Source organism: Prosopis cineraria, unplaced genomic scaffold (genome assembly GCF_029017545.1).
Source record: "Prosopis cineraria cultivar Desert tree isolate PC_DT_omini unplaced genomic scaffold, ASM2901754v1 PC5, whole genome shotgun sequence".
NCBI lineage: Eukaryota > Viridiplantae > Streptophyta > Magnoliopsida > Fabales > Fabaceae > Prosopis > Prosopis cineraria.
The window spans coordinates 34,674,907-34,689,130 of NW_026555336.1; the positions used below are offsets into that span (position 1 = coordinate 34,674,907).

Consider the following 14,224-nt stretch of genomic DNA (forward strand, 5'->3'; position numbering starts at 1 on the left):
ACCGATAAAATACTGTATAAAGTGATAATTATTATTTACTTCTAAAAATTTATCACGTTTTCTTTTATGAAATAGCATATTTGTCCCTATTGTATGCGTTGGAAAATAATTATTTTAATTGGACTTTTGATTAAAACGGAATAGAAGTTTATCAGTTAAATGCAAGAATTAAAAATTAGTAACTATTATACATTAGGAGATGATTATTTTAATTGAGCTAGTCAGCAATATACTAAAATTATTATGTTGATCAAGAATGCTTGATTCAACTAATTAAAAGGGTTAAAATTTAACTTTTGAAATATGTAGCCACGTTAAATAAATATGTTAAAGGTATTATTGAGATACCCGTGAGGTTACCATCGGTAATCAACATGCCACATGGCAAATAAGTTATGAGTATCATGTAACATTCTAAGTTTTCAATACAGGGATTTTAAGTGATTATAAGAGTAAAATGATAATTTTTAAGTAAAATTTTTATTAATGAAGTTTTGGGAGACTAATGTACCTAATAGATCTTTGGACAGGCTTAGATGAGAGCTGGATCAAAGTTCAAGCGGGCCGTGGCACAAAGAAAGACCTAAATTTGTACTTTTCAAACTCGTGAAAACGCACCAAAATCAGAAGTAAGAGAAGAAAAAATGCAAGAAAGCAACGAGTAGCAACCTGAGGCTCTTAGGGCTCGACTTGAGGAGTGATTTGGAAGCATTGGGAGCAAGTTTCACCCTTTGGTAAGCTTTCTTACATCTCTCTCTCCATTTTTATGCAAATTTCTGACTTTGGAGGTAATAGGGGCTATGATTTCAATTTCTTTGAGTTTAGACCGAGCCCATTGATTTAGTTAAAGTATTTGGGAGTTAAATTAAGCCTCTAACCCTAGGTTTATCCATTTATGAGTTTTATGGTGATTTGGAATATTTAACTATGGTTTGAACGAATCCTATGTGGAATTTGGTGATTTTAGGACAATGTGAATAGATAATCTATTATGTTAGAGTGTTTGGATGTTAAATAGGATTAATGGAGTGTTTTGAAAGGGTGGATTTTTAATGTGAATTTTAGGTGTTATGGATATTTAGAATCTAGTTATTCTAGGGTTTAATCAGAGTGATAATTAATAATTATCGATTAATTGTGTAGATTAAGTATGTTTAAGTGTTATCATGGAGTGGGAATGTGTGGAGATAATGTTGAATCACGATAATTCTTTTTGTGATAAAGAGGTTGAGGTGACAGAATAATTGACATTATTTGATTAAAGTATTTAACTATTTGTAAGTAGATATGTAAATTGTTTACATATGTTTTGAAAGCTTGGCATATTGCGAAAGATGATTTCTTTGTACATTAGAAATTATTTTAAATTGATAAAGATTTTTTTGAAAGCTCTTTATATGAGAAAATTGTGGTTTTATAATATGTATGGAAGGTATAAGTATGATCATAATAAGGAGTAGAAGTTCTCTTATAAGAAGGAGTGGTGAAAGTTCATATGACATGTATCTTTTTTAATGCCTAGTGAGGCACAGTGTTGGAGATTATTATCCTAGTATCCAAGTAGGATACGGCATTAGAGATCGACACTCTTTAACATCAATGATGAGGTGTTAGAATAATGACATTCTGATTTATGTGTGATAAAGGGAAACTATAATCTGAAAGTAGAATAGGATACTTTGGTCAGGTGATCCTACCACCGAAAGTAAGCTCGGGCTATTGCAAATGTGCATTTAGTTCAAGAGCTTATGGTTTCAATCAAGGTGATATGAAGGTTCGAATGGTAGACGATCATGCTCGAGTGTGAAATGACTTATGGTTTATGGAAAGGATATGTTTGAATGTGCTAAATGAATATTTTTTTATATTAGCTTTACTCTCTTATAGTTGTGCATGTTAATTGATAATAGTGAATTATTCTATTATTGAGATGATTATCTCATTTCATAGTTATATTTTACAAATGAGGGCTCCGGTAGGGGCAAGGGGAGGAAGGAATGATCGAAGAGTGAAGAGCACTGTTTATATAGCTCTTCCTTTTCATGTTGTGGTTTTTGTAATGAATATGCCATAATATTATGCCAATTTAGAATTATTTCATTATTTTGCTATCACTTGTATGAAAATCTGAAAAATGTATGCGTATCTCAACTTAAACTTATAGTAATTGTAATTAAATATGTGTGAATGACCAAGATACTAGTGCAAGTGATATAATCATGTTAACTATGTGTTGGAATGACCAGAATGATATTTTTTGTTGAATTTTATCTACCTCTTTATATTGTTGAAAATTGGAGGTTTGGTGGTTATTTTGTGAAATAATGGTTAATATCGTGATTTGATTAGCCTGATATGTTGGTGTGATCAATTTGAGTTGGTTAAGATGGTTTTTGAACTAATGGCACTTGGTTGTGTGTTTTGGACACAATTAAGGCTGTTATGGTTTAAAAACAAACCATTTTGGGTTCAACTATCTAACTTTCTTATGGATGATCATTTGAGTGTGAGGCCAGTGCTATTAGTTAGAGGGCTCGAAGAGCTTCATGTGAATACTTAAATTACTTAAATTGGATATTGGATAGTGAAACGACACTCTTCAAAAATTCAAAGTATTGTCATGATAGCAGTTTGCTGAGGGACTTATATTTCTATGCTTGGCCTACATTGCGGAGGACGATGCAAATTCTAGAATTTACCAAATTTCTCCTTTATACTCTTAAATACTAATTTGTGTTTTTATGCTTCCATTATCATGTATGATTTGTTTTAAATTATAGTTTGAGCTCAAATGACTTTTGAAAAAAAGGATTGTTTTATGATCTCAATATTTTTAAACTATTTAATTTTAAACCCTTGGGTTGTGATGATTATATTTTGAGATTCTAATTAATCCTGGTTATCACTTATCACAATAGTGTGCTAGAATATTGTCCTAGTAATGTCAAGGCGGATATTACAATTTGGTATTAGTTTTAAGTGTTTCAAGACTGGTATGTGTGATTGACATGTTTGATTGTCTTGTTTGTTATATTTATGTCTAGAAGTTGGCACATATATTCATTATACTTATCTTTCCTTTGTATACTTATCTTACTTATCACTCACTCTTTGTGTGATTATTCTCATACTTATGAGGGGGGAGAGGATAGCAAGAAGATGATCAGCTAGAACTGGTACGGGTGGTAACCTATCTAACACAAATGTGATATCAAAGATTAATAAGCTACCACAAGAAAACTATATTCTGGTTGGTCAAAACTTGGAGCAACCAAGGAATGAACCATAGGGTAATGGAGCCCTTTTACTTGAAATGAGGAACTTGATACAAGAGATTCATAATTCGGTGTGGGGATAAGATGCACCAAGAAATGAAAAGGTGAGAGATGATAGTATAACTATCGAAAATGAAGAAGACTTGTATGAAGAGGAAGATAAAGCATATGAAAAAAGCAAACCCAAGTAATCTGGAATTATGCATGGTAGTGGTTCACAGAATTTCATAAACTGAGTATGGAAGAGTTTTTTACAGTTTTATCTACCTACTTTTGATAGGACTATGAAAGAAGGAGAAGCTAAAGAGTGTTGCAAATATCAATTACTATTCACAAGTTTTGTTCTAATATTCATAATTTTTCATCTTAAGATCACAACAACACAACAAGGAATTATAGTTTATTAATACCATACAAAGTTGACTAAATCAACAAAAATGAATTACTATTCACAAGTTTTGTTTTAATATTCATAATTTTTCATCTTAAAATCACAACAACGCAATAAGGAATTATAGTTTATCAGTACCTTATAAAGTTGACTAAATCAACAAAAATGAATTACTACTGTAATTCAAAAAATAACAATTTTTATTAATTTAAATGACAAGAAAACCTTAAGAAATGACAACGATCTAAGGTTTTATTGTCAATTACATAAGTTTCATAGACGACCCAACATACATGGCCTATAACTTTCAAAATCATGATCTTGCATGGCAGGAGAAGGAGATTTTAGATCTGAAAGTGACAAGAATTGCTCCATCCTACATTCGCATTCCATCCAACTTCATGTGTTATTTACATTTACATTGACGATCACAACTTTGATTACTAAAATAATAAATATCCTATAGCAAATGATAACTTTGTTTAGAGAAATTAACATAATAACTTACACTAGTGCTTTCTCAATTGTTGCTTCTCTATTGTGATTTTCTTTATAACCTATATACACATAACTGCTTCCAACATTATACTCAAATAAGGTAACAATTCTACCATCATTAACAAGGTCTATAAGGGTCTTTTCATCAAAGCTCATAGTGTATTTCATGCCACTAAAATCAATGTCAATGTCAAAATAAGATGATATCATTATTTTCAATTCTTCAAGTGTCATCCCCTCTCAGTTGTCATTTTTATCCTCACACTTTCTCCATCATATTGTATTTTACTTTTAATATTTTTTACAAATTATATCTCTATGTGAAAATAACAAAATAATTCTTCTTTAAAACTAGAAATAGAAAAAGAAGTCATTTCTCTTCTCACCTTGTAACAATAAAATAGTCATTCATCAATATATCTACTTTTCAAATATCATGATCATTTGTTATGTTTTATCCAAAAGTAACTAATTCTCCTTATATTCACAACTTTGTATTGGTTATTCACAATTTTAGTTTATGTATCTACAATACAAATGAAAATGATATTATATTTTTACTTATTTATGAAGAAGACTGTTTAACAGTGCTAATAAGAGGGGGGAAAAAAAGAAAAGAGCAAACGAAGTAAGTAGGCATATAAGTCTTGATCGGTGAACACAGGAATGCAGGCACAGTAGATGGCAAGGCTAACAGCCCATTTGGAATAAAAGCAACAATAAGCAAGGTAACTAGCGGCACCACCATTGTTGGCACAGCTACTGCACTTCTCTTTGCCTGCACGGTAAATTTGAAGAAAAAAGAAAAAAAAACAGCATCATCAGAAAAATTCTAGATTTTTTATGTGGCAAAAAAAAATGATATCATTTATCATTTATCCATACAAAGTTGACACCCATATCCATGTGATTCAAGCTTACAAATGAAGAGAAAATGAAGTTCTCAATTATTTATTCACATCAACTTTTAAGGTTACCTAATTAACTTCAACTTTTACAGATGGAAGAACAAATTTTCAAATGGGAGAAGAAATTTACCCCACATAGAAATCAATACATAAATCAACATAAGAGCAAAAGAAATTTACTTTATCCTAATACAAGCTAATAGAGGAAGAATGGTTGCTTATATCTCTGTCTTTTGCAAAGTTTCAATAGCTATAAAAACATTAAGATAGATAAGGAGGAGGAGCAGAAAAGCGAGCGAAGTATTTGTTCTGATGCTTGGAATTTTTATTTCAATCAAGAGCAATTTAATCTTTTATATTAATTTTTTAATGATAAAAAAGTCTTTAAAAACTTTAAGGAATTATGACATCTCAAGAGATCAAAATGTTATTTAGATAATTCAAAGAAATTTTAATGTCATTTTTTCAATAATAATTTAATATATAAAATAAATATTTATCCATCTTACAAGTTTTCTAGTGTGATATTTTAATTCGCTTCTCAGAATCTAATGGTAAATCTTCCAAACTAACTTCGGCCTTTTGTTGTTGAAGATTTGTATCACAAAGTTTTCAAGATGTTAGTTGCTCGATTGATATTAATCTCCTCTTCAAAAATCTTTCCATTTCCTACTCAAAACTTAGAAAAATAAAAACTATGTAATTAAAATTAAAAATATCTAAATAGCACAAAAATTACTATTTTTTTGCCAACAATACAATCATTGCTAATGAATATTTTTTTTAATACTACAAATAAATCAGAAAATGGCAAGGGAAAAGCTTTTAAGAAATTTGGAATAAAATGACAATGAAAATATAATGGAAAAGATGAATCCAAAGATTGCTGAAATTGCCAAAGCTATTCTGGAAACAAGGAAAAGCAGAATACAATAGGTGGCAATGGAAAAAGAGAAATTTGGGGCTGCGAGACACTTTGAACAATAGCAAAATAAAAAATAAAAAATAAATTTCTCCCTCTGCTCTAACCTATGTTTTCAAGCTGATTCTCATGCTCCGTCTCCCCCCATTCAATTTGTCTCTTGTTTCAAACCAATCTTTGTTTTTTCAGCAAAGATTCTTTTCATCTTTTTGTCGTTCGGTATTATCTGTATGCTTTAAAATTTAAAATTTTAATTTTTTAGAGATATTTATTGTCTAATTTAACTTTAGTTTTGTAAAATATTAAAAACAAACATTAAAATGTCATTTTTATAAAAGCAATCTAAATTTAAATATAATAAATTTAAAATTAAAATTTATTGAGCTTGAGTGAAATGTAAAAGATCCTAATATTTTTGAATTTAAATACATTTTAATTTGGATTTAGTAGGTTCAAAATTATTAGATTAATGTGGACAAATTTTTTAAAACTCACACCTATTTATAAATTTTTCCAAGTTATGGGAGCACTTAGCTTCAACCATGTAGGCGTTCGCCTGTGAATAAAATTATAGGAAGTGAGAATTATATTTTCCAAAAAAAAAAACACTGAATAATTCATGTCGAGCTTTTGATCAGGTAATGCTTGTTTTTGAACGAATACGAGAGAAGAGGAGGAAGAGATAAGAAAATCAAGAAGAGGGTTCAATCTTCTTGGCCAAGGAAGTAAATCCAAATTCGTGGCATTGCATCTTCTCCATTCGTGGATCGCTTCTTTTTCTCTCACTTGCATCTTCTCCACTCACGTCTTCTCTGTTTTGGGAAGTAGAGTTCAGAGGCGAAGGGGAGAGATTAAGATTAGAGAGAGAGACTCTTCTCATTCAAGTTCCAGAATTCTTTTTTGTCTTAATAGCAACAATAATTCATGAGAAGACAATATGTAGAGAAAATGGACGTTAGCAATTCTCCATATGCTTCTTCTTCCTTCTCTTCTGCTGCCCCTTCAAGCCCTAACTTATTTGCTGTACAAAAGAAGCCTATCTAAATTGCTTTATTTTCTCACTTGCTGATTCATATATAACTTATTTGTCATGTAGAATGCTGATTAAGCTGAGTTATGGAGGATTAGGACAAAAATATATGTGAAAAGATTATTGACTAAGTTTTAAATGATTCAGTTATTGAGTCGAACCACGTCACATTTGAGAAACTGATTTTTAAACAAATTATTGAATAACCAAAATATTAATTTCCCCTTCATTATATAATGTAAAATTTAATATATCAATTACATTTATTAACTTTTACATATATTAAATTTTGACATTATGTATTCAACATCAACCACTTGAGATAAAATTTAATATTTGTTGTCAAGTTAATTTTTCATTTTTCAAATTATTTAGTAATTGTTAAGAGCTTAATTTGCAAAAATTCATATATGCAGTCAACTTGTTATATAACCGTTAATGGTGGTCAGGCACGGGCGACCATAGTGGAAGGTATTTTTGTTTTTATTTTTTATTTTTAAATTCAAGACTGGTCAGGTGCATTCACAAACAAACCTAATTTCATTTAAACCTCTAGTTTTAATAATATGCTCGGACTGTACTTTAATGCCAGTTTTCCTATAATAATAAAGTGATTATTAAATCCTTTTTACATTTATGCTTTTTTAAAAAACGAATAGGTTACAATTTTTTTGGGCCAACAAGAATAATGTTGCAATTTATCTTTCTTCACTTAATGTTGTTTTAAATATGTTGGTAGCTTTCACTTTATTCATTACCCAACAAAAATTATGCCCCTACATCCTAAATTATAAAATATTTTTAGATAACATCTCACATATTAATAAATTTTATTAAATACACTTAACAATTTTATTTTTAAAAACTAAAAATATAAATTTTTAAAAATACTATCATTTAATATATTGAAGAGAGAAGGGATGAAAATTAATTTATATAAAGAAAAGATAATATTAAAATTAATGTATTTAATGAAATTTTAATTTACCTAAATTATTTTATATTTTATGATGAAAAACTCTTTTAAAAATATTTTATAATTTAAAAAGGAAGGATTGGAGGGAGTATTATTATTATACATTTTTTGTTACTACTATTAATTAGTCCATTATCACCGTTAATAATTTAATATAAAATAAGTCACAACACCCAACAAAAAGTCAAGCGGGGCGGCCTTGACTATTTCACAAGAGCATTCATAACTTCATATAGCATTAACCAAGGACGGGGCTGCTTATTATTATTTATTATTATTATTACATTCCAGAAGCCTAAAAGAAAACAAAATTAACGTAAAGAAAGACCAGAGGCTGTTCACAATAACGAGTTGCATTACTTTGCGGTGGCAGAAGCCTTCAGTCTAATCTTAAGAGCCTCTGCATACCCTACGAGTTTCTCAGTCTCAGGAATCAACCCCTTCACGTGAGCATCAGATGAGAGTCTCTCTGCCCATTTCACCAAACCTGGATGCTTCTCTTCAACCAACATCTTCCTTCCGCTCATCGTCTCTATTGCACTCAACCAACGCATCAAGCTCCCAAAAGTAATATCAACCAATCCAATGATCTCATCCCCGCCAAAATATCCCTTTCCTTCTTTGCAATATTTCTGCAGCTCACCTTCCATTGTCACAAGCACATCTTCCACTTGCTCCAAGTATGGCTTCCTCGCTTCTTCATCTTCTTCGAGCAAAGCTTTTCTCATGGCCTCAACACACTATCCACAATGAAATTCATTAGCATCAACCAAAGGGAATAACGGTAAGACAAACACCGCTGGGGAGAGGGATTAATTTAAGTAAAATAACACCTTGTCATCGACGTAGGCAGCCCAGAAACGAGCCATGGCTCGATCGTAAGCATCTGCTGGTAAGATGGAGGGACCAATGTTCCAAACCTCGTCTATGTATTCGACAATGATTCTAGATTCACAGATGGGCTTGTCTCCGTGAAGGAGGACTGGAACTTTCTTGTGCACAGGATTTGACTGCAGAAGAAGCTGGCTTTTTGGGTTCAAGGTCTCTTCAACGTTTTCATATTCCACAGATTTGATGTTGAGGGCGATCTTAACCCTCCAGACAAATGGACTAAACCAGCTACCCAGGAGCTTCAGCTCAGCGTTTGCCATGAGTAACTAGTGAAAAACACAGGATGTGAAAAATGTTATTGTGAAGGCCAATACAAGCTAAGGAAGAATGAGGTGTTTATGTAGGAAGAACGATCAAGTGTGACTAGTCAAATCAAATTTAGTAGGTAAACCTATAATCCACTGAGCCACCTAAGAGGACCAGATATATAAGGATCAAGAGCGAAGAAGATTCTCTCCATTTTCCTCTGCTTCCTCCATCTCAATCACCCATATTATTTTATTAAATAATTTTTTTAAGAATTATAGAACCACTCAATTATTTATTAATTCTATAATTTTAAAAAATTATTTAATAAAATAATATGAATGGTTGAGATAAAAAAAGTGGAAGAAAAGGAAGAGAAAAAATGGAGAGATTATCCTCCCATCAAGAATCGAGTTGAAAATAATAAATGTTTCTTGGGCACTTTGCATTTGTCTCGGCGCCCTGTCCGGATTAGATTTAAGATATTGTAACGGCTGTATTCCCCGTGTTTAATTTTGATGATATGAGTTAAAGTCAATTCTTTGAACTTTTAGTCTTTCACTTTAAAAATGAAAAAAAAATAGAAATACAAAACTGAAATTTAAAGGAGTCAAACATGAAAGCATGAAAGGTCCGGTGCTCAGCCATAAAAATAAATTTGGGCAATTCAGATTAAATTTGGATGGCCTAAATTTTTTTAATTTAAATTTAAATTTATATTTATTAAAATAAAAATTTATAATTTTTTATAAATAGATTTATTATTAATCTGAATGGTATTGATTTAATTTAAATGATCTAATTTAATATTATAACTTTTTAAATTGACTATCTACATATATTCTGGACAGTCCATATTCGATATCAAATGTTTATCTGCAAGGTCCAAATTTAAATTTTTTATTTTTTATTTTGATGAATATTATTAAAAAATAAAATATATAATATTTTAATTATAACTTTAAAAAAATATTTTTTAAAAAATTACAAGTTAAATATTTTAAATCTGAACTGTACAGAATACATCTAGATAGTTAATATATAAAAATATAAAATTTTAATATTAGTCAAAAATATTTATTAAAACTTTTTTATAATTTTTATTTTTAAAAATATAAAATAAAAATATTAAATTATTTTTTTAAATTTAGAGTATCTACATTTTTAATCTGAATGGTTCAAGTTACATCACCTTGATCAGCATCTGGTTTCGAAAAGCATGGGAAGAAAAACAAGCACATATGACATATCAAACTCTTACTGTTTCACGAGCACAGTGCCAGTGACGGGTCAACTCAAACTTTGTGCTGCCTGGTTTGCTTCTAGAATCAATTATTTGACCAAAACCAGAGTTTAGAAAACATCCAAACACACCATTTTCTCATAATCAATTATTTGCCTCAAAATCAAGTTTTGGCGTCAGCAGGGGAGGAGCAGTTTCTGAATTTTAAGTATTTAATATTTGTTTGGGACAACCACTTGCCAAATATACCCTTAAATATTATTGTCCTTAGCAATGCCCCATGTACGTTGGTTTTCTTTTGATTAATATATAATTTAAATCTTGATTTATAAATCTAAAGACAATTTAAATTTTAAATTTTTAAAAAATTTATTTTAAATTTTAAACAATTAAAGTTGAAATAATTTTACCCCATCATTAAATTTAGATAAATATTCATCAAATAAAAGTCTAATGTGTAATTTTTACTAAATGAGAGGAGGAGAGGGAATAAAATTTGATAACAATCACTAGCCCAATTTAATGTATGTTTACTGAGATTTAACTTCATATAGCATGACCAAGAAAGGAGCTGTTTATTTTTTAGTATTATGATCATCATTATTATTACTACAACATCCCATAAGCCTAAAAGAAAACAAAATTAACGCAAAGAAGGACCAGAAGCAGTTCATAAAAACGAGTTCCATTACTTTGCAGTGGCAGAAGCCTTCAGCTTCATCTTAAGAGCCTCTACATACCCTATGAGTTTCTCAGTCTCAGGAATCAACCCCTTCACGTTAGCATCAGATGAGAATCTCTCTGCCCATTTCACCAAACCTGGATGCTTCCCTTCAACCAACATCTTCCTTCCACTCATCGTCTCTAGTGCACTCAACCAACGCATCAAGCTCCCAAAGGTAATATCAACCAATCCAATCTCATCCCCACCAAAATACCCCTTTCCTTCTCTGCAATATTTCTGCAACTCACCTTCCATTGTCACAAGCACATCTTCCACTTCTTCCAAGCATGGCTTCCTCGCTTCTTCATCTTCTTCTAGCAAAGCTTTTCTCATGGCCAAAAAACACTATCCCCAGTGAAATTCATTAGTATCAACCAAATGGGAATAACAGTAGACAAACACCGCTCAGGAAAGGGATTAAGTAAAGTAATATAATACTTTGTCATCGATGTAGGCAGCCCAGAAACAAGCCATGGCTCGATCGTAGGCATCTGCTGGTAAGATGGAGGGACCAGTGTTCCAAACCTCGTCTATGTATTCAACAATGATTCTAGATTCGCAGATGGGCTTGTCTCCGTGAAGGACGACTTGGACTTTCTCGTGCACAGGATTTGACTGCAGAAGAAGCTGGCTTTTTGGGTTCAAGGTCTCTTCAACGTTTTCATATTCCACAGATTTGATGTTGAGGGCGATCTTAACCCTCCAAACAAATGGGCTGAACCAGCCACTCAGGAGCTTCAAGTTAGTGTTTGCCATGAGTTACAAGTACAAACTAAGGGAGACAAACACAGGATGTGAAAAATTATTGTGAGGCCAGTACAAGGCAAGGGGTGTTTATGTAGGAAAAACAAAAAACCGTCAAGTGTGACTTAGTCAAATTTAATAGTTAAGGCTATAATTACTGAGCCACCTAACACAACTAGATAAGGATCAAGAACCGTGTCGAAAATAAAAAATGTTTCTTGGGTTCTTCGCATTTGTCTGTGCCACTTGTCCGGATTAGATTTAAGATATTGTATATACTGTATTCTCTGTGCTTAATTTCGATGATATGAGTTAATGTCATTTCTTTGAACTTTTAGTCTTTTACTTTAAAAATGAAAAAAAAAGAAAATACAAAACCGAAATTAAAAGGGGTCAAACATGAAAAGCATGGGAAGAAAAGCAAGCACATTTGACATGTCATACCTTCATACTGTTTCAAGTGCACAGTGCCAGTGACGGATCAACTCAAATTAGTTTACATAATCTATTAATCTTATCTGCAGTATCTCCTATCGAAAGGAGCCCTTCCAAGATTCATATTATTCATCCAGTGGCTCTCGCGAAAATTGTGGCAAGATAATTAACAATTCCCTATAATGTTGTTTACAGCCTACATAGTCTAAAATATCAGAAAATGCTCAAGTTTCACCTCAATTTTCAAATTCAAGCAACGGAAGTAAAGTGTTTTGAAAAGTACATTGCAGAGACATGTTATTTCTTCAAATGACGGTAAGACAGCCATTGTGATTTGACTTTGAAATCATCTAGAATCAAATTTACAGTACTTATTAATGTAAATTCCAGCTACAAAGGACAGTACAGCCCAAAAGTGAGAAGGAAATTCAAGCAAACTTGTAAGAAACACGCAGAACAATAGAGCATTATTTTATTGAACCATACAAGAACAGAGAGATTATCTACACCAGGAAGCAAACAGTCTCCACAAATTCTACTTCTTGGCAATTGCAGCCCTCCATTTGATCTGAAGGGACTTGGAAAGCTCTATGAGTTCATGAGTTTCAGGTATGAGTCCCTTGACAGCAGGATCAGCAGCAAATTTCTCAGCCCAATCCACCAGAGAAGGAGCTTTTGCCTCAACAAGAAACTTTCTTCCACACAAAGTTTCGACAACACTGAGCCAGCCTAGGTGGCTTCCAAAAGCAATGTCCAGGAATCCAATCTGGTCTCCACCAAAAAAGGGTTTTCCTTGCTGATTTTCCCAAACGCATCCTCTATCCTCCTAATCACTTCATCCATTGTCTCATAGTATGGCTTTCTTGCCTCCTCATCTTCAACAGTCAGAATGCTTTTCATCGAGGGAAACCACTATCACAATTAGAGAAACAGCTCTCATTCAGAAGGAATGGCCCAGAAAGGAAGAGATTAAACTCAGAAACCCACAAAACATAGTCAGAAATGGATGGAAAATAGGCAAATTTTTTTCTCGGAAGTACATTCTCTGTTATTGGGAAGGGAAATACCTTGTCGTCGATGTAAGCAGCCCAGAATCGAGCGATTGAACGATCATAAGCATCGGAGGGGAGGATAGAGGGGCCAGAGGACCAAGTCTCATCGATGTATTCGACAATAATGAGGGATTCGCAGACGGGGTTTCCATGGTGGATAAGAACTGGGATTAGGGCGTAGACCGGGTTGGACTGAAGAAGAAGATCGCTCTTCGGTTTCATGTGCTCTTCAAAGTACTCGTATTCAAGAGATTTGATATTAAGAGCGATTTTCGCCCTCATCGAAAAAGGGCTAGACCATCTGCCCAGAAGCTTCAGTTCACTCTCCGACATCAGGATCGCTCTACCAGAAGCAATCTGGAGACCGGAACTTCAACAACGACACAAATCACACTGATAACTAATCACACACAAATTGGTTCGATCTAGTAGGTCTATTCTTAAATTTTTGTACTATCCCTCGTCATTTTCGAATATTATGATTCCGGCCACATCATCAGCTTCGTCGACAATACAGGGACCCTTTCGATGCAATAAAAGGCCAAAAGACAGTGAAATGATTCTATCTATGCACCGAGACTCATAAAGATCGAATGGCTCTTCCCATCAGAAAATGGTCGCCCCATTGGATGAGATCAAATATCTGCTCATATGAGATTGGTCTGAATCCGATTACATGACTGAGAAAGCGAACAATTATGCAGACTAATTTTAATTTTATCACTCACTCAATTGTTTATTAGGTCCACTGAAAAGACGTTCTCGCTGATTTTAATTTTATCACTCACTCAATTGTTTATCAGATCAACATTTTACTTTACATTCATTTTTTAAAATATTCTTAATTCTTATTTATTGCTTTATTTCTTTGGGTCAAGTAAAAATAATA

The 14,224-nt window shown here is 32.2% G+C and overlaps 2 protein-coding genes and 1 pseudogene across 2 annotated transcripts; all 3 read right to left on the bottom strand.

The window, feature by feature from the left end:
• Positions 1-8,219: 8,219 nt before the first annotated feature.
• On the bottom strand, positions 8,220-9,229 carry LOC129310308 (glutathione S-transferase U17-like). The gene is made up of 2 exons (XM_054952123.1): positions 8,834-9,229; positions 8,220-8,740 (listed from the first exon to the last, which is right to left on the bottom strand). The coding sequence occupies exons 1-2, from the start codon at positions 9,149-9,151 to the stop codon at positions 8,357-8,359; spliced, it is 702 nt and encodes a 233-aa protein (XP_054808098.1). The 5' UTR covers positions 9,152-9,229; the 3' UTR covers positions 8,220-8,356.
• A 1,816-nt stretch (positions 9,230-11,045) lies between these two features.
• Positions 11,046-11,875, bottom strand: LOC129311531 (glutathione S-transferase U17-like). The gene is made up of 2 exons (XM_054953868.1): positions 11,543-11,875; positions 11,046-11,449 (listed from the first exon to the last, which is right to left on the bottom strand). Exons 1-2 carry the CDS (start codon positions 11,858-11,860, stop codon positions 11,069-11,071), a joined length of 699 nt encoding a protein of 232 aa, XP_054809843.1. The 5' UTR covers positions 11,861-11,875; the 3' UTR covers positions 11,046-11,068.
• Positions 11,876-12,616: 741 nt separating this feature from the next.
• On the bottom strand, positions 12,617-14,034 carry LOC129311532 (glutathione S-transferase U18-like; annotated as a pseudogene).
• Positions 14,035-14,224: the final 190 nt, after the last annotated feature.

Bases quoted from the DNA above. Each gene is read 5' to 3' on its own strand.
- LOC129310308 (XM_054952123.1), bottom strand. From the start codon at position 9,151: ATGGCAAACGCTGAGCTGAAGCTCCTGGGTAGCTGGTTTAGTCCATTT. The intron at 8,741-8,833 runs GTGTTATTTTAC...CATTGTGGATAG, and splicing joins CTGCCTACGTCGATGACAAG to TGTGTTGAGGCCATGAGAAA.
- LOC129311531 (XM_054953868.1), bottom strand. From the start codon at position 11,860: ATGGCAAACACTAACTTGAAGCTCCTGAGTGGCTGGTTCAGCCCATTT. The intron at 11,450-11,542 runs GTATTATATTAC...CACTGGGGATAG, and splicing joins CTGCCTACATCGATGACAAA to TGTTTTTTGGCCATGAGAAA.